General features: G+C 35.3%; 1 protein-coding gene across 13 annotated transcripts in view; it reads right to left on the bottom strand.

The window, feature by feature from the left end:
- lrrc7 (leucine rich repeat containing 7) overlaps window positions 1-13,438 on the bottom strand; it is a 163,904-nt gene that overhangs the window by 63,719 nt on the left and 86,747 nt on the right. For all 13 annotated transcript variants that reach the window (XM_055212778.2, XM_073870184.1, XM_073870185.1 and 10 more), the window contains 5 exons: window positions 7,682-7,884; window positions 5,360-5,477; window positions 5,182-5,260; window positions 2,318-2,407; window positions 1,894-1,950 (listed from right to left, as the gene is read on the bottom strand). In XM_055212778.2, coding sequence (XP_055068753.1) covers window positions 1,894-1,950; window positions 2,318-2,407; window positions 5,182-5,260; window positions 5,360-5,477; window positions 7,682-7,870 — 533 coding nt within the window. In that variant the 5' untranslated portion in view covers window positions 7,871-7,884. The remainder of the gene's footprint in view (window positions 1-1,893; window positions 1,951-2,317; window positions 2,408-5,181; window positions 5,261-5,359; window positions 5,478-7,681; window positions 7,885-13,438) is intronic.

Raw genomic sequence — 13,438 nt, 5'->3', positions numbered from 1 at the left:
GCAGTCTACGATCTAGCAAATAAAACCAACCTGCAATTGCATCATGCTAATCTTGCCCTGTAGAGATTTTGTGGGCGTGTTTATACTACTATGTAATTAGCATAATTTCCTTTAGCGATTCAGGAACTGTACAGACTGTACAAACAGTAAAAGTAATTCTTTGTGTTAGTTAGTCACATTTTAGATTGTCATTTCGAAAACCTGAATATTTGTTATCATATCTAATATTCAAGATGGTGTATGCTACAAACATCACTCTCCTGGTTTGGAAAACATTACATCATGCTGTCTAGAATAGGCTGTAATATTGTTGCAAGATAAAAATATTCATAAACCAGAACATCTGAACAAGTCAGCAAGGGAAAACCACCATGTGTAATATATGTCTTTCTCTACTGGGGTCCAGAGGCACAAAATAAAATGAAAACATCAGGGATAAACACCTATACATGCCTTAAACCATGCTGGGTAAAGAATTAGCAATTTAACAGATTTCTCACTGACAAAAATGTTCAATGAATGTCTTTCTTACAGAGAACCAGAGACCATAAACAATTAAAAAGTCGACAAAAACATTTTGTAGAGCCAACAGATAAAACAGTTGGTCAATTGTTTGTGACATCCTCCTCTATGGCATATATTTATCAAAGATATTTTACCCACTGATATTGTTATGAATAGGAAAGATTGCAGCGGTCAATATGTCCCGCCTTCCAGTAAAAAAAGCCATTCGTCAACCACTATAGAATGACATCCTTAGGGGGCGGAGCTCTGTACCAACCCGCCTGTTCTTTGCAATATATTAACCCTCAAACGCTCCTCGTTTTCTGTTTACACTTCTGGCCATTGGGGTCTATATGACCCCAAAATTGAAAGCACAATTGTAAGAAATTTGAAGTACTTTTGTACCACTAAATTCCTCAACTACACCATTGGCTTGCCTGAAATTTTTTTTTTTATGAAAATTCACATAAATTATGATCTAAATTTGATTTAAATTGTTTTTAGATATTGATATAGGTGTTAGGTGTTGAATTCAGTCATTCGTAACAAAAGAATTACAGCCAAACATAAAATAATTACTGTTAAATCATTTCGACTAGCAGATGCCCATAGAGACCCATTTATTTTACTGGATATGGACAACTGCTTAAATCACTAGTAATCTCTACTTTCTACATTTTGTGAATTTATGTTTATATAAACATTAGAAAGGACATTAAAAATAAATATTATTTCAAATAGTCATTTTTTATCGTTTTTGATGCATTTTGAAACGTAAGTGTGTGTGTCTGTGTGTGTGCATGGGCGCGCATGTGCGTGCAGACGTGTGTGTGTGTGTGTGTGCGCACGTGTGTGTGTTTGTGAGTGTACATGTGCGTGCATTAGGTCACACCCCTTTATATCTTATTTTTTGCATTCGTGACTGATTTTATTTGCCAAATTCCATACAAATGCTCTCTGTGGCAGTCATACCTGTGTGTGTGTGTGTGTGTGTGTGTTTGTATGTGTTTGTGTGAGCATGTGTTTTTTGCATTGCATTTGTGCACAAGTACCAGGCCTTCATGTTTTTGTCAAAATTTTCAGATTTATGCTGGATTTATTGATATTTCTTTTTTGACAAATGGAAAAAAATAAATTTTGCATTTCCCATTCACTTCAATTGGATTCATATTGACCCCAAAGGTCAGATTAATAAAAAATAATTTTACATACCTTTAGAACAACCTAATCAAGTCCAGTTTTTTGTTTATGTAAAGATAGATTATTTAGGAAAAGTCACAAAGTTTTAAACCTCTGAGATAAAGGGAACCTTTTTTTTACCTAGTGAAATGTCGTTTGGGGTCATAAAGACCCCAAGGACCGTTTGAGGGTTAACAAAAAGTGACTTACTTTGGCATAGTTTTTAGATGATTCTCCCGAAGCTCCAGGATCCGTAATTTAGACAATCTGAAAGACAAATTGTAAATCATTTTTCATAAAATCTTCTGGCAGTGAACACAGATGCATTTATTAAAGGTAAATGTAATAGCCATGGACCAATTTACAATACAATAATGAATCCCGTTCTCTGAATGTAAGTTAAATTACCATTTATTATTAAACCAAATAGGTGCAAGAACCCCATTTATTTATAAAAGCTTCAAGCAACTTGCTGCCAGAATTATCCTGTTGCTCTTTATTTATGGATAGAAAGTCTAAACATAAAAAGGCTATGAGAAAAGCTAAACAAAGAACAAGATGAACCCAAATGGGTTAGAATCATTCAGAATCCACAGTACAACAGAAACCGAGAAGCCTTAGATGAGGCTCTTACCTCCCAAAATTGGCAGGTAGATATTCGAGAAAGGCGTCATTTAAGAAGAGCTGTGTCAAGTTAAGAAGCTGCGTGAAGCCATCTGGGAGTCTGTGAGAACAGAGAGGTGATCAGACCCTTTTAAAGGCCAAAGCCCTTAAGATTTGATAAGCGTTAAGTACTTCATAGTTGTAAGAGACATCTGTAATCCCTCTACACTTCTGCTTGTACTGGCTCTTTTGGCATCTCTGTGAAAGAAGTCACTTGAGGGCAGATTTAATCATAATATGAGGGTGGGGCCTTCTGCAGAGACCATGCAGTGGCAACTGAATGTCAAACCTCTATCATAAACCTTTGAATAAACGTTTACAACTTCTGGGTTTAGATATTACTTTTGACTGAGATGAAGTTTAACAAAACAGTGTAACCACAAAAATAAGCTCGTCTTTATTTTACTCCTGACAAAGCATTATTTAAAGGAGCATTTCACCCATAGAAACATTCATCTTTATTCAAAGTGTGTCATATTTGTAGTCAAAATGTAACATACATTTTGAATTTGGTGCCTATTTGACCGAGAAAAGGGTGTTTGTATCACTCCCTCAACAAAGATATTGGACCTCCTGCTTTCAATGATGCAAAATTATGATTTTTACATCATTGAAAGAAGGAAGTGTAACACTGAAATCTGTATTTCTCCTGTCTCAGCGGCAAGTGAGGAAATGATGCACGCCCATTAAAAAACATGACTTGGGTTCTAACAATACAAAGCTTAATGCAAATGGGTGAAGTGTCCCTTTAAGGCATGTGTTTGCCAAATACAGTATTAAAAAACAAATCTACTTTGCTATTTAATAATGTTTACTAATAAATTGTTTCATGAAAAAAGATAAAGTTTATGAAAATATGCCGTTTGCATTTGGCTTATCAGAATTTAATTGGCTTTAATACTTTACTGTATATTGAAAATTAATGCATTAAAAAATAAAATTAACTATTTCCTATTGTCTAGTATATTAGGAAGAAAACTGTGTTACAAAAATAAAGCAGAAGCTGGAAATAGGGTGATATATTTAATACTTTTGGGATACAATTTTAAGCAGCTTTTTGCTTGTTATAAAAGATAACATGGGACCAAACTTGCCCTTTAAAAGATGTACTTGTCATATCACCAGATCATTTAAAATAAAAAGCGAAAAAGAAACATGTTAAGGCAATTTCCTTACACATTTACAGTAAGGAAAATAAGTATTTGAACACCCTGCTATTTTGCAAGTTCTCCCACTTAAAAAGCATGGAGGGGTCTGAAATTGTCATCGTAGGTGCATGTCCACTGTGAGAAATCACAATATATGATTTTTTTAACTATTTATTTGTATGATACTGCTGCAAATAAGTATTTGAACACCTGTTTATCAGCTAGAATTCTAACTCTCAAAGACCTGTTAGTCTGCTTTACAATGTCCACCTCCACTCCATTTATTATCCTAAATTATATGCATCGTTTGAGGTCTTTAGCTGCATAAAGACACCTGTCCACCCCATACAATCAGTAAGAATCCAACTACTTACATGGCCAAGACCAAAGAGCTGTCCAAAGACACTAGAGACAAAATTGTACACCTCCACAAGGCTGGAAAGGGCTATGGGGAAATTACCAAGCAGCTTGGTGTAAAAAGGTCCACTGTTGGAGCAATCATTAGAAAATGGAAGAAGCTAAACATGACTGTCAATTTCCCTTGGACTGGGGCTCCATGCAAGATCTCACCTCGTGGGGTCTCACTGATCCTAAGAAAGGTGAGAAATCAGCCCAGAACTACACGGGAGGAGCTGGTCAATGACCTGAAAAAAGCTGGGACCACCATTTCCAAGGTAATACACTAAGACAGGGCTATTCAAATCTTACCCGGGAGGGCCAGAGCACTGGATAGTTTAGCTCCAACCCTAATCAAACTTAACCACCTGTGATTGTCTAGTGATCATGAAGACCTTGATTAGCTTGCTCAGGTGTGTTTGATCAGGGTTGGAGCTAAACTATGCAATGCTCTGGCCCTCCAGGGTAAGATTTGAATAGCCTTGCACTAAGACGTCATGGTTTGAAATCATGCATGGCACGAAAGGTTCCCCTGCTTAAAGCAGCACATGTCCAGGCCCATCTTAAGTTTGCCAATGACCATTTGGATGATCCAGAGGAGTCATGGGAGAAAGTCATGTGGTCAGATGAGACCAAAATACAACTTTTTGGTCATAATTTCACTAAACGTGTTTGGAGGAAGAAGAATGATAAGTACCATCCCAAGAACACCATCCCGACTGTGAAGCATGGGGGTGGTAGCATCATGCTTTGGGGGTATTTTTCTGCACATGGTACAGGGCGACTGCACTGTATTAAGGAGAGGATGACCAGGGCCATGTATTGCGAGATTTTGGGGAACAACCTCCTTCCCTCAGTTAGAGCATTTTCATGTTGGAAGACCCAGCCTCGACCCATCTTCAATGACCCGAAGCACACAGCCAGGATAATCAAGGAGTGACTCTGTAAGAAGCATATCAAGGTTCTGGCGTGGCCTAGCCAGTCTCCAGACCTAAACCCAATAGAGAATCTTTGGAGGGAGCTCAAACTCCGTGTTTCTCAGCGACAGGCCAGAAACCTGACTGATCTAGAGAAGATCTGTGGACACAGTGGACATGCACCTACAATCAAAATTTCAGATCCCTCCATGATTTCTAAGTGGGAGAACTTGCAAAATAGCAGGGTGTTCAAATACTTATTTTCCTCACTGTATATACATTTCAAATTACTACAGAAAATGTATCAAAAACATTAACACAGTTATTAACAAATAGACACACAAGTAGACACAAATGTGGGCAGCTCTACTTACTTGGCAATAGGATTTACACTGGCCTCCACAACTGACAGACATTTACAGCACTTGATGTTGTCTGGAAACTCTTGAATACCTGATAAAACCATGTTGAAATATATGTGTATCAAAGACTGAGAACGATTTGAAGGTAACCCTTACAAAATAAAGTATTTAGGGTAATAATAGAGAGTACCATTTTTACTTATATCTAACTCCTTCAGATTCACAAGGCTGGCGATGGTGGTTGGCAGGCTGGAGAGGTCATTGTCAGGCATGCTTAGCTTCTTAAGTGCTTGACAATTGAAGAGTTGCTGAGAACAGGAGAGAGATACTGGTGAAGGTCATTCAATTACGTACCTATATTTTTGATTCTTTTTCGTGATACTGTCATGAATTTCCGCGTTTTTTTGTGAATTTCTGTTTACGTGTCAGTGTCAAGTATTGTCACTGTTTTGTCCTATTTTCTTACCATTTTCGCTTCGGTTTATGGTTAGATTTACATAAAATGACATCCTTACCCAAACGCAACTCTAACCCTAAGGCCAGGCGACAAGGGTTTAAAAATCAGAAAATAAAAAAATTAATCAGAAAAAATTGTATAAACCAATACTTAAATTGACATCCTAACGCAAAAACCAAATCTAACCTAAATCGAAGCGACAATGGTTTGAAAATAGGAAAAAACAGTTGAGTAACCAATGCGTGACAGTGACACGTAAACAGAAATTGCTGCTACCCAGTCTCACGAAATTTCATTAAATAGTCACGTAATTTTTTTTCAATGATATTATCACGGATTTCCTCGTTTTTTCGTGATTGTAAAACGAATTCCTGTTTTCGTGTGATTATCACATATTGGATACTCAACTGTTTTGTCCTATTTTCTCACCATTGTCGCTTCTGTTTAGGGTTAGATTTACATAAAATGACTTTCTTACCCAAACCCAATTCTAACCCTAACGCCAGGCGACAATGGTTTAAAAATCAGAAAATAAAAAAATGAATCAGAAAAATTTGTATAAACCAATACTTAAATTGACATCCTAAAGCAAAAACCAAATCTAACCTAAATCGAAGCGACAATGGTTTGAAAATAGGAAAAAACAGTTGAGTAACCAATGCATGACAGTGACACGTAAACAAAAAATTGCTGCTACCCAGTCTCACGAAATTTTGTTATATAGTCACGTAATTTTTTGATTATTTTTTTATGATATTATCACGAATTTCCGCATTACGTGATCGTATAACGAATTCCTGTTTTCGTGTTATTATCATGTATTGGTTACTCAACTGTTTTGACCTATTTTCTTACCAATGTCGCTTCGGTTTAGGGTTAGATTTACATAAAATGACATCCCTACCCAAACCCAACTCTAACCCTAACGCCAGGCGACATATAAAAAAGTAAATCAGAAAAAATAGTATGAACCATATATAAGTGACATTCTAATGCAAGCACCAAATCTAACCCTAAACCGAAGCGACAATGGTTTAAAAATAGGACAAAACAGTTGAGTAACCAATACGTGATAATCACACGAAAACAGGAATTCGTTATACGATCATGAAAAAACATGGAAATTTTGTGATTATCAAAAAATTACGTGACTATATAACAAAATTTCATGAGACTGGGATGAATTTGTGATACGGTCAACATGGAAATTCGTGACAGTATCATGAAAAAGAATAAAAAATGTATGTGACTATAGGTAAGTAATTTCGTAAAACTGGGTTACGTGTTCATACAGGCATTAGGGACTTTAAGCAACAGCCTCTGGTGGAATGGAATTCTGCCGTTGTATTGCGAATGCGCGAAAATAACTGCTACTTTGCGATGTTATACTGTTAAGAACGCTACAACTTGAGTCGCTACAACGTGAGAGACATTGACATTGTAATTGCATCAGTTTATGATTGTACCCCTAGTCTTTTATATAAAATGTGTTAAATGTTTTAAAATTAAGCTAATTTTAAGGACTTTTTCCGTTTGTGTTTTAGAAACTACACCTCAGGCAGCAAAAAACTAGTAAAAACTCGTCTTCTGATAAAAGATTGTAATTTAATGCCAAAAGCAATCCTTCTCTTGCTTTTTTAAATGACATTTTTTCGTATCTCAATAAATGAATTAATGCCGCGTTGCGCTGTCCTGTTTACAGTTGCTTAGTGATTTTTACGTTCTTGGCTGCGGCGGTGTGACAGCATACTTCCGGCCGCTGTAGCCGTTCCATTCGCAGCTGTTGCTTAAAGTCCTTATTTTCTGTACCCTCCGTGGGAGCTGTCCATGGTCCTGAAGTAGAAAATGACATTAGCCAAAGCCTAAACTAAAAACAAAGATTTAAATAATCCCCAAATGAATACACTACACTTAGAGTTCAGTTTAGCGTGCTTTAAAATGAATAATTAATATTACATTTCTAAAAGATTGCAGTAGAGGATAAGTAAGGAGGTGATAGAGTTACTGCTTGGTAGATATTATTAATGTTTACAATAACACTTGACAACTTCTTACCTTAGGCAGCTCCTCAATCTGGTTGGCATCCAGGTAGAGCTCTTCTAGTGTGCGCTCAAAACTAAAGATCTCCTTAGGGACCTGCTGCAGGCTACAGTGGGAGTAATCCAGCACTGAGATGACCTCTTCCTCCCCCCGGAAGCATCGACAGGGCACCAGGCGGCCGATGATCTTCCTCTTGGTAGTCATCTCCAGACACTGCACTTTAAGAAGAGAAAGCAGAAGAGCATGATGAACTGTGAAAGATAAACCAGTTTTATGATACAGGAATCATGATGCTCCCGGGAAGACTGTATAGCTGAAATATTACTTTGCGTTTCATCTCACTGTGTGAGATGACAAAGCAGAAAAAAAACCTGTATTGTATTGAAAAGGGGTTGGGCTGTCTGCTGAGCATTGTGCAACAAATTACATAGTACTACAGTGTTTCTATAGTTGGCACCAGGAAGTAACTCTCTGAAGCTTTTAGCTATAATTGAGCATTTCATTATCTATGAACCTTACTATAGGCTATCATTATCTTTAGCTTATTACACAGCTCTCAAATATATTCGATTCTGATTGATTAATTTTTACACCATTTTGTTTAGCAACTGCACATTTAACTGTTATACCTGGCAACCAATCTCTTATATGGTGCTAGTTTTACATTTCTCAAGGCAATCAGAAGTCTAAAAAAAATTATTATTTCCGGCTGTCTGAATAATCCTATATCGATATCAGACTAAATCAAAACCCAAAATGGCTGAATCAAGCATACTTCTGTTTTTACATAACTAGACAATTTAATTTATGGGCTTTTTTACCATTAATTTAGAGAGAGAATCAATAAATGAAAACAAAAAATGCAGGGAAATTGAATCTGGACATATACAGGTCAAACTTAAACCTGTACAAAAGCTCATTATTTGTCACTAGCACATACACAACATCAATTTTACTACAGCATCATTTAATTCAGGTTTTTTTCTAGCACTTTTCACTATTTGGTATTGTTGCAAAGCAGCTGTACATAAAAAAAACAAGAAAAGGCAATACAGACAATAAATACAGATCACAAATATAATAATATAGCAATAAATAGTGTGAAATATAATAATAAAAATGAGGAAAATTGTAAAATACAATGTATAACAGAATACAGAATACTTGGTTTTTCAGAGAATGCATGCTATTGCAATTTTTTTAGCAAAAAATAAGAAAAGTTGGCACACCACAGCTCCAAAAAGTAATCTTTAAAACATGTTCTCACCACAGGTGAAGTTTCGAACATAATGGCTAGTGTCACACAGACCCTTTCATACTCCAAAAACAAATCACATGATCAACCATATGTTAAACAAAAAACTTGAAATCAACTCAAAGTGAAAACAACAATTTATTTAAAGGGACAATAAGTAGGATTTTACCCCATGTAGTGGTGAAATTGTATTTTGCATTCAAACGAATAGTGCTCTCCAGCGCCTTGCTTTACCAAATGCGTGTTGCAACTACGGTAGCCGTTATGTAATCACTGATCTCCTTGTTCGTTTCAGCTGGTTCACGGGTTCTGAATGAAAACGCGTTGCGGTAGCCTAGTGCTTTTTGTCCCTTTCTGCTATTAAAGTTTTTCAATTTGGCAGAACGACATGGACGCCTTCTTGGACTCATTGGCAGAGGTAATTTGACACCAATGAGGACATATTTATGAATAAAGACATTGATTTGACTAATAAGATACTTAAAAAAACTACACATTGTCCATTTAATTAAAAAGTCAAATGTAGTAGAAATAACAAACACACCTGACAATATAACAATAAAAAACATATATTAAAGAAACTAAACTCTATCAAACTCTGTATTGGGACCATTAAGTGAAACTGTGTCCAAAGTGCAAATCCAATGCTTTCTTCATTTAAAGGTAAATTATTACTAAAGGTGATTTCATTACCTTTATGCAAGTGTATATAGTGAAATTATGACTCTAGGGGTCCGCACAGCAATTTTTAATAGTTAAGACATTTGGTTTCTACACTAGCAAACTAACAAATAAAGGGGGATACCAATAATTTTCTTAAAAATTAGAAACGTATTGGAGTTACACTTTGGACACAGTGATCATGCGGTTGATTGTTTTTTTTTTTAGTATTAAAGGATGTATGTGACATTTTGTGAATTGTCTGAAAAAGAGTTATTCAAAACATTACCTGTGGTGAGAACTTGTATAAAAGATTTATTTTTGGATTTGTGTGGGGTGCCAATTTTTGCTATAGATTTTTTGTAGTTGACCTTATATGTGCGCATGGAAGATGAATTTACTGATACCATCTGTATGATAAATCATCAGTAGGATTTTAATCAAATTATGATATTTATAGCTGTATTAACTTATTCCCCACCAATAATTTATTTAAAAATTAGAAATGTATTGGATTTACACTTTGGACACAGTGATCATGCGATTATCAAATTTTTTTAAAAGTTGCACGCCAGCATTTTTTTTTTTTTTTTTTTGGATTTTTACAAAAATTTCACAAAATGCCTTCCAGAAAAATTCTCTCCTTAAAATATCTAAACATACAAATATATCAAATGAAAGAACAGACCCTCTGCTTTCAAACAAACAAACAAAAAGGGGAAAAAACTTTCATCCTATCTTTATTATTTTCTTTGCTTAAAAACTCATAAATATTTTTTTTCTTTAAAAATATTTTTTTTTAGCAAAAAGCTGAAATAATTGCATTTTTGTGAAGGAATTTTGTTAGAGATCAGATTCAGAACTATTATCAAAACTTACACAGAGTTTAAAATTAGTATATAACGTTTTGGTTTCAGTTTTTTCATAAATTGGCTCAGATTAACATAAAAATTTATCAGGAACACAGCTGTGTTTTTTATGCAAATGTTTTCTCTAAATTGACGAGATAACTCATCAATGGCGAGAAAACGGTAAAAAAGTATGTCAAATTTTATGTAAGCAGTACATTAGCAGTACCTGTAAAAACAGTACCTGTCAAGAAACATTCATGAGAAACATGAACATAAGAAATATAATTTACAGACGACAGTTTTAGATATCCTGAATCATCAAACTGCACATTTAATTGCCAGGATTTCATAACCACTTGACAGGTACTTCATAAAGGAAAATCACAATTGTGTCCTGTCTGGAGTCGGACATAACCTATATTGCTTATCTGGCTGGACGAAGTGTTTTAATTGCACAAGGGGCAGAAAAGATGGTAGACCATAACAAAGCCCTCATAAAAACTTCATCTAAACCGCGAGACAAGCCTCATAACCTTCCTGATAACATAATCTGTGCTCCATAAGACAAAGACAATATAACATAAAGAGTTAACGCTTTTAACTTCAATGCCGTTAGCGAGCATTAACCTGTGTCGTAAATCAAAGCAGTTTATCTGATTTGGTTTATCGTGAAAGCTCAATTGACACCCATGAAAGAAATCCTTCTGGGAGTCAATCACAAATATCAGTCAAAGAAAAAGGAAACAGTATAACACAAAATTGCGTTTATCAATCAACTGTGATAAGATACGTCTCCGCTGTCTCTGTCCTGACAAGGAGCCAAAGTGAAAGAAGAGACACAGCGCGCATCATAATGTTCTCTATGCAGGGTTGCAAATGTGCTGCTAAAACAATTTCTGAAAAGGCATTAGGGAATAACGCCTGAAAAGAAAGACAAGCTGTGCTAATACAGAGTTCTTTTGTCTCTTGCAAATGCAAATGTATCACAGATAATTAAAACATCTTCCACTCAACAAAGAAAAGCAGTGGATTTGGATGAACTGCTACACAGAGGATTCCAGGAGATTGAAAATTCAGTGTCAGCGAGTGAACATTTTAGGCTGGCATTTTTTGACAGACCCAGCAACCAAATATTAGCTTGCTGCATCTTCAAAAAGAATGTGTACGGACACTCAGTCAGTTACTTGATGTGCTGTTCTGTATAGTAATAAAACAAATTGACCAGAATGATGCAAGAAGGTGAAATTGAAGTTAAACAGAAAAGATTTCAGGCATCACGGGTGAGATTCTATGAAGCAGTGAATTTACAGATTACAACAGATGAAGAGGATATCCTGAAGATGATATACTTATTTCTCATAAGCACTCCAAATGCCATAGACCTTTTGCATGTTTGCAAACAGAGATGATGTTTTTTTGTGGGCGGAGCCCAACTGGTGGCAAAAAGTGACAGGTCTGCAAAAGCGGTGTGAAGTGTTTTAGCGTTAAACTGTGATTTTTATGGATCCAGTGTTCTGTCGAAGTCTGTTTCTCCTATGGCAGTTTTATACTGTAGGTTAGGAATTACAGTTAATAACTGGCAGCAGTGATTTCAGTTAATTACTGTACAGTACCACATGCTTCAGGTATAATACTGTATAGTATATAAAATGCTGTACTCATTGTGGTACTCTAAAACTTTTAAAAGATTCCTTTTTTTATGTTACTTTATTAAAAAGGAAGAAAGAACCCCAAAATATTTAGACAAATACACTTTATAACTGTGGCAATAGATGTCAGGATCAGAGGAAGAAAACACTTTATTTACTAACATATAACAAAACCCACGAGCACGACATGAAACACCGTAAGCAGATAGATAATACTAAACTTGACAAGATAACTCAGCTAGATAACCACATGAACACGAGAACAAAACAAAACGAACCTGCACAGAACTAAGAACACAATGACATTATATAGAAAAAAACAAACAAGATAATGAGGGGAAACAGGTGATGGGAGAAAACCAATGATTACTAATAAGCAGGAGAACGAGGGGGCGGGGACAAGAGACAAGACCCGAAAGGCACATGACCCAATAAACAAGGCCATGAACCTCCACATAGACTAGAGCATGAGACTGCCAGAACCCTGCCATCATGACTAGATATAAATACAAAACAAGACTCCTTGGCAGGATCCTGACAATAGATAAATACATAACACAAGGAATCACAAAATTTAACTAAACAGAACAAATTTTCTGTAGAATTGGCAAAATAAGATAAGATAACAAAAAGCAATAATATAAACAAAGAACACTGCCACTGCATGACAGTTAAACCAAATCTAACAAAATCATACTCCAAAACAATGCAATCAAATAACAAGCAGGTTATTTATTGGTATTTATTTCAAACCTTTTTTAAATGATCTTCTTATATTCTTACAATTCAAGCATTAACAAAAATGATTCATATAACACGAAGTAGAAACCAGAAATTAAGCTCTGTTTTTTGCACAGGCCTACTAAAGGGTTAATGGTGCTACATGGTGATCAACAGTAAAAATGACAAATTTTACCTTTTTGCAAATGGAATAACCACCATCAATCAAAAATGCATGATAATAAGGTATCATAGCTTTGCAATCAAAAAATGTTGCTATAAGGGAAGTCAATGGGGCAAAAATGACCACAAACCATAAATGAGGAAGAAAAAAAATTTAATCTGATGCTGCACAAAAACGAAAAATTCATCAAAGCCAAAGTTTTTTCTAATCGTTGAAATGCTCAAGACCGTGAAAAGGGTTTTTAAAAAATCCAGTCCAAAATTACTTTTTATATTGAAAGTAAGTCATTTTGTGTTTTTTCCTAAATACTTATTTGGGAAGTTTACTTATAAACATGGCAATTAAAGAGTTACAATCATGGAATTTTTGTAAATATTTGGTAATTTTGATCAGCATTGAGGTTGATTAACAGATTAATTTTTTTTTTATATTAATCTGATAATTTTTTACAAC

This window comes from Misgurnus anguillicaudatus, chromosome 8, assembly GCF_027580225.2.
Source record: "Misgurnus anguillicaudatus chromosome 8, ASM2758022v2, whole genome shotgun sequence".
NCBI classification, from domain to species: domain Eukaryota; kingdom Metazoa; phylum Chordata; class Actinopteri; order Cypriniformes; family Cobitidae; genus Misgurnus; species Misgurnus anguillicaudatus.
The sequence above is the reverse complement of the archived record's forward strand: the minus strand, read 5'-3'. Positions and strand labels throughout refer to the sequence as shown.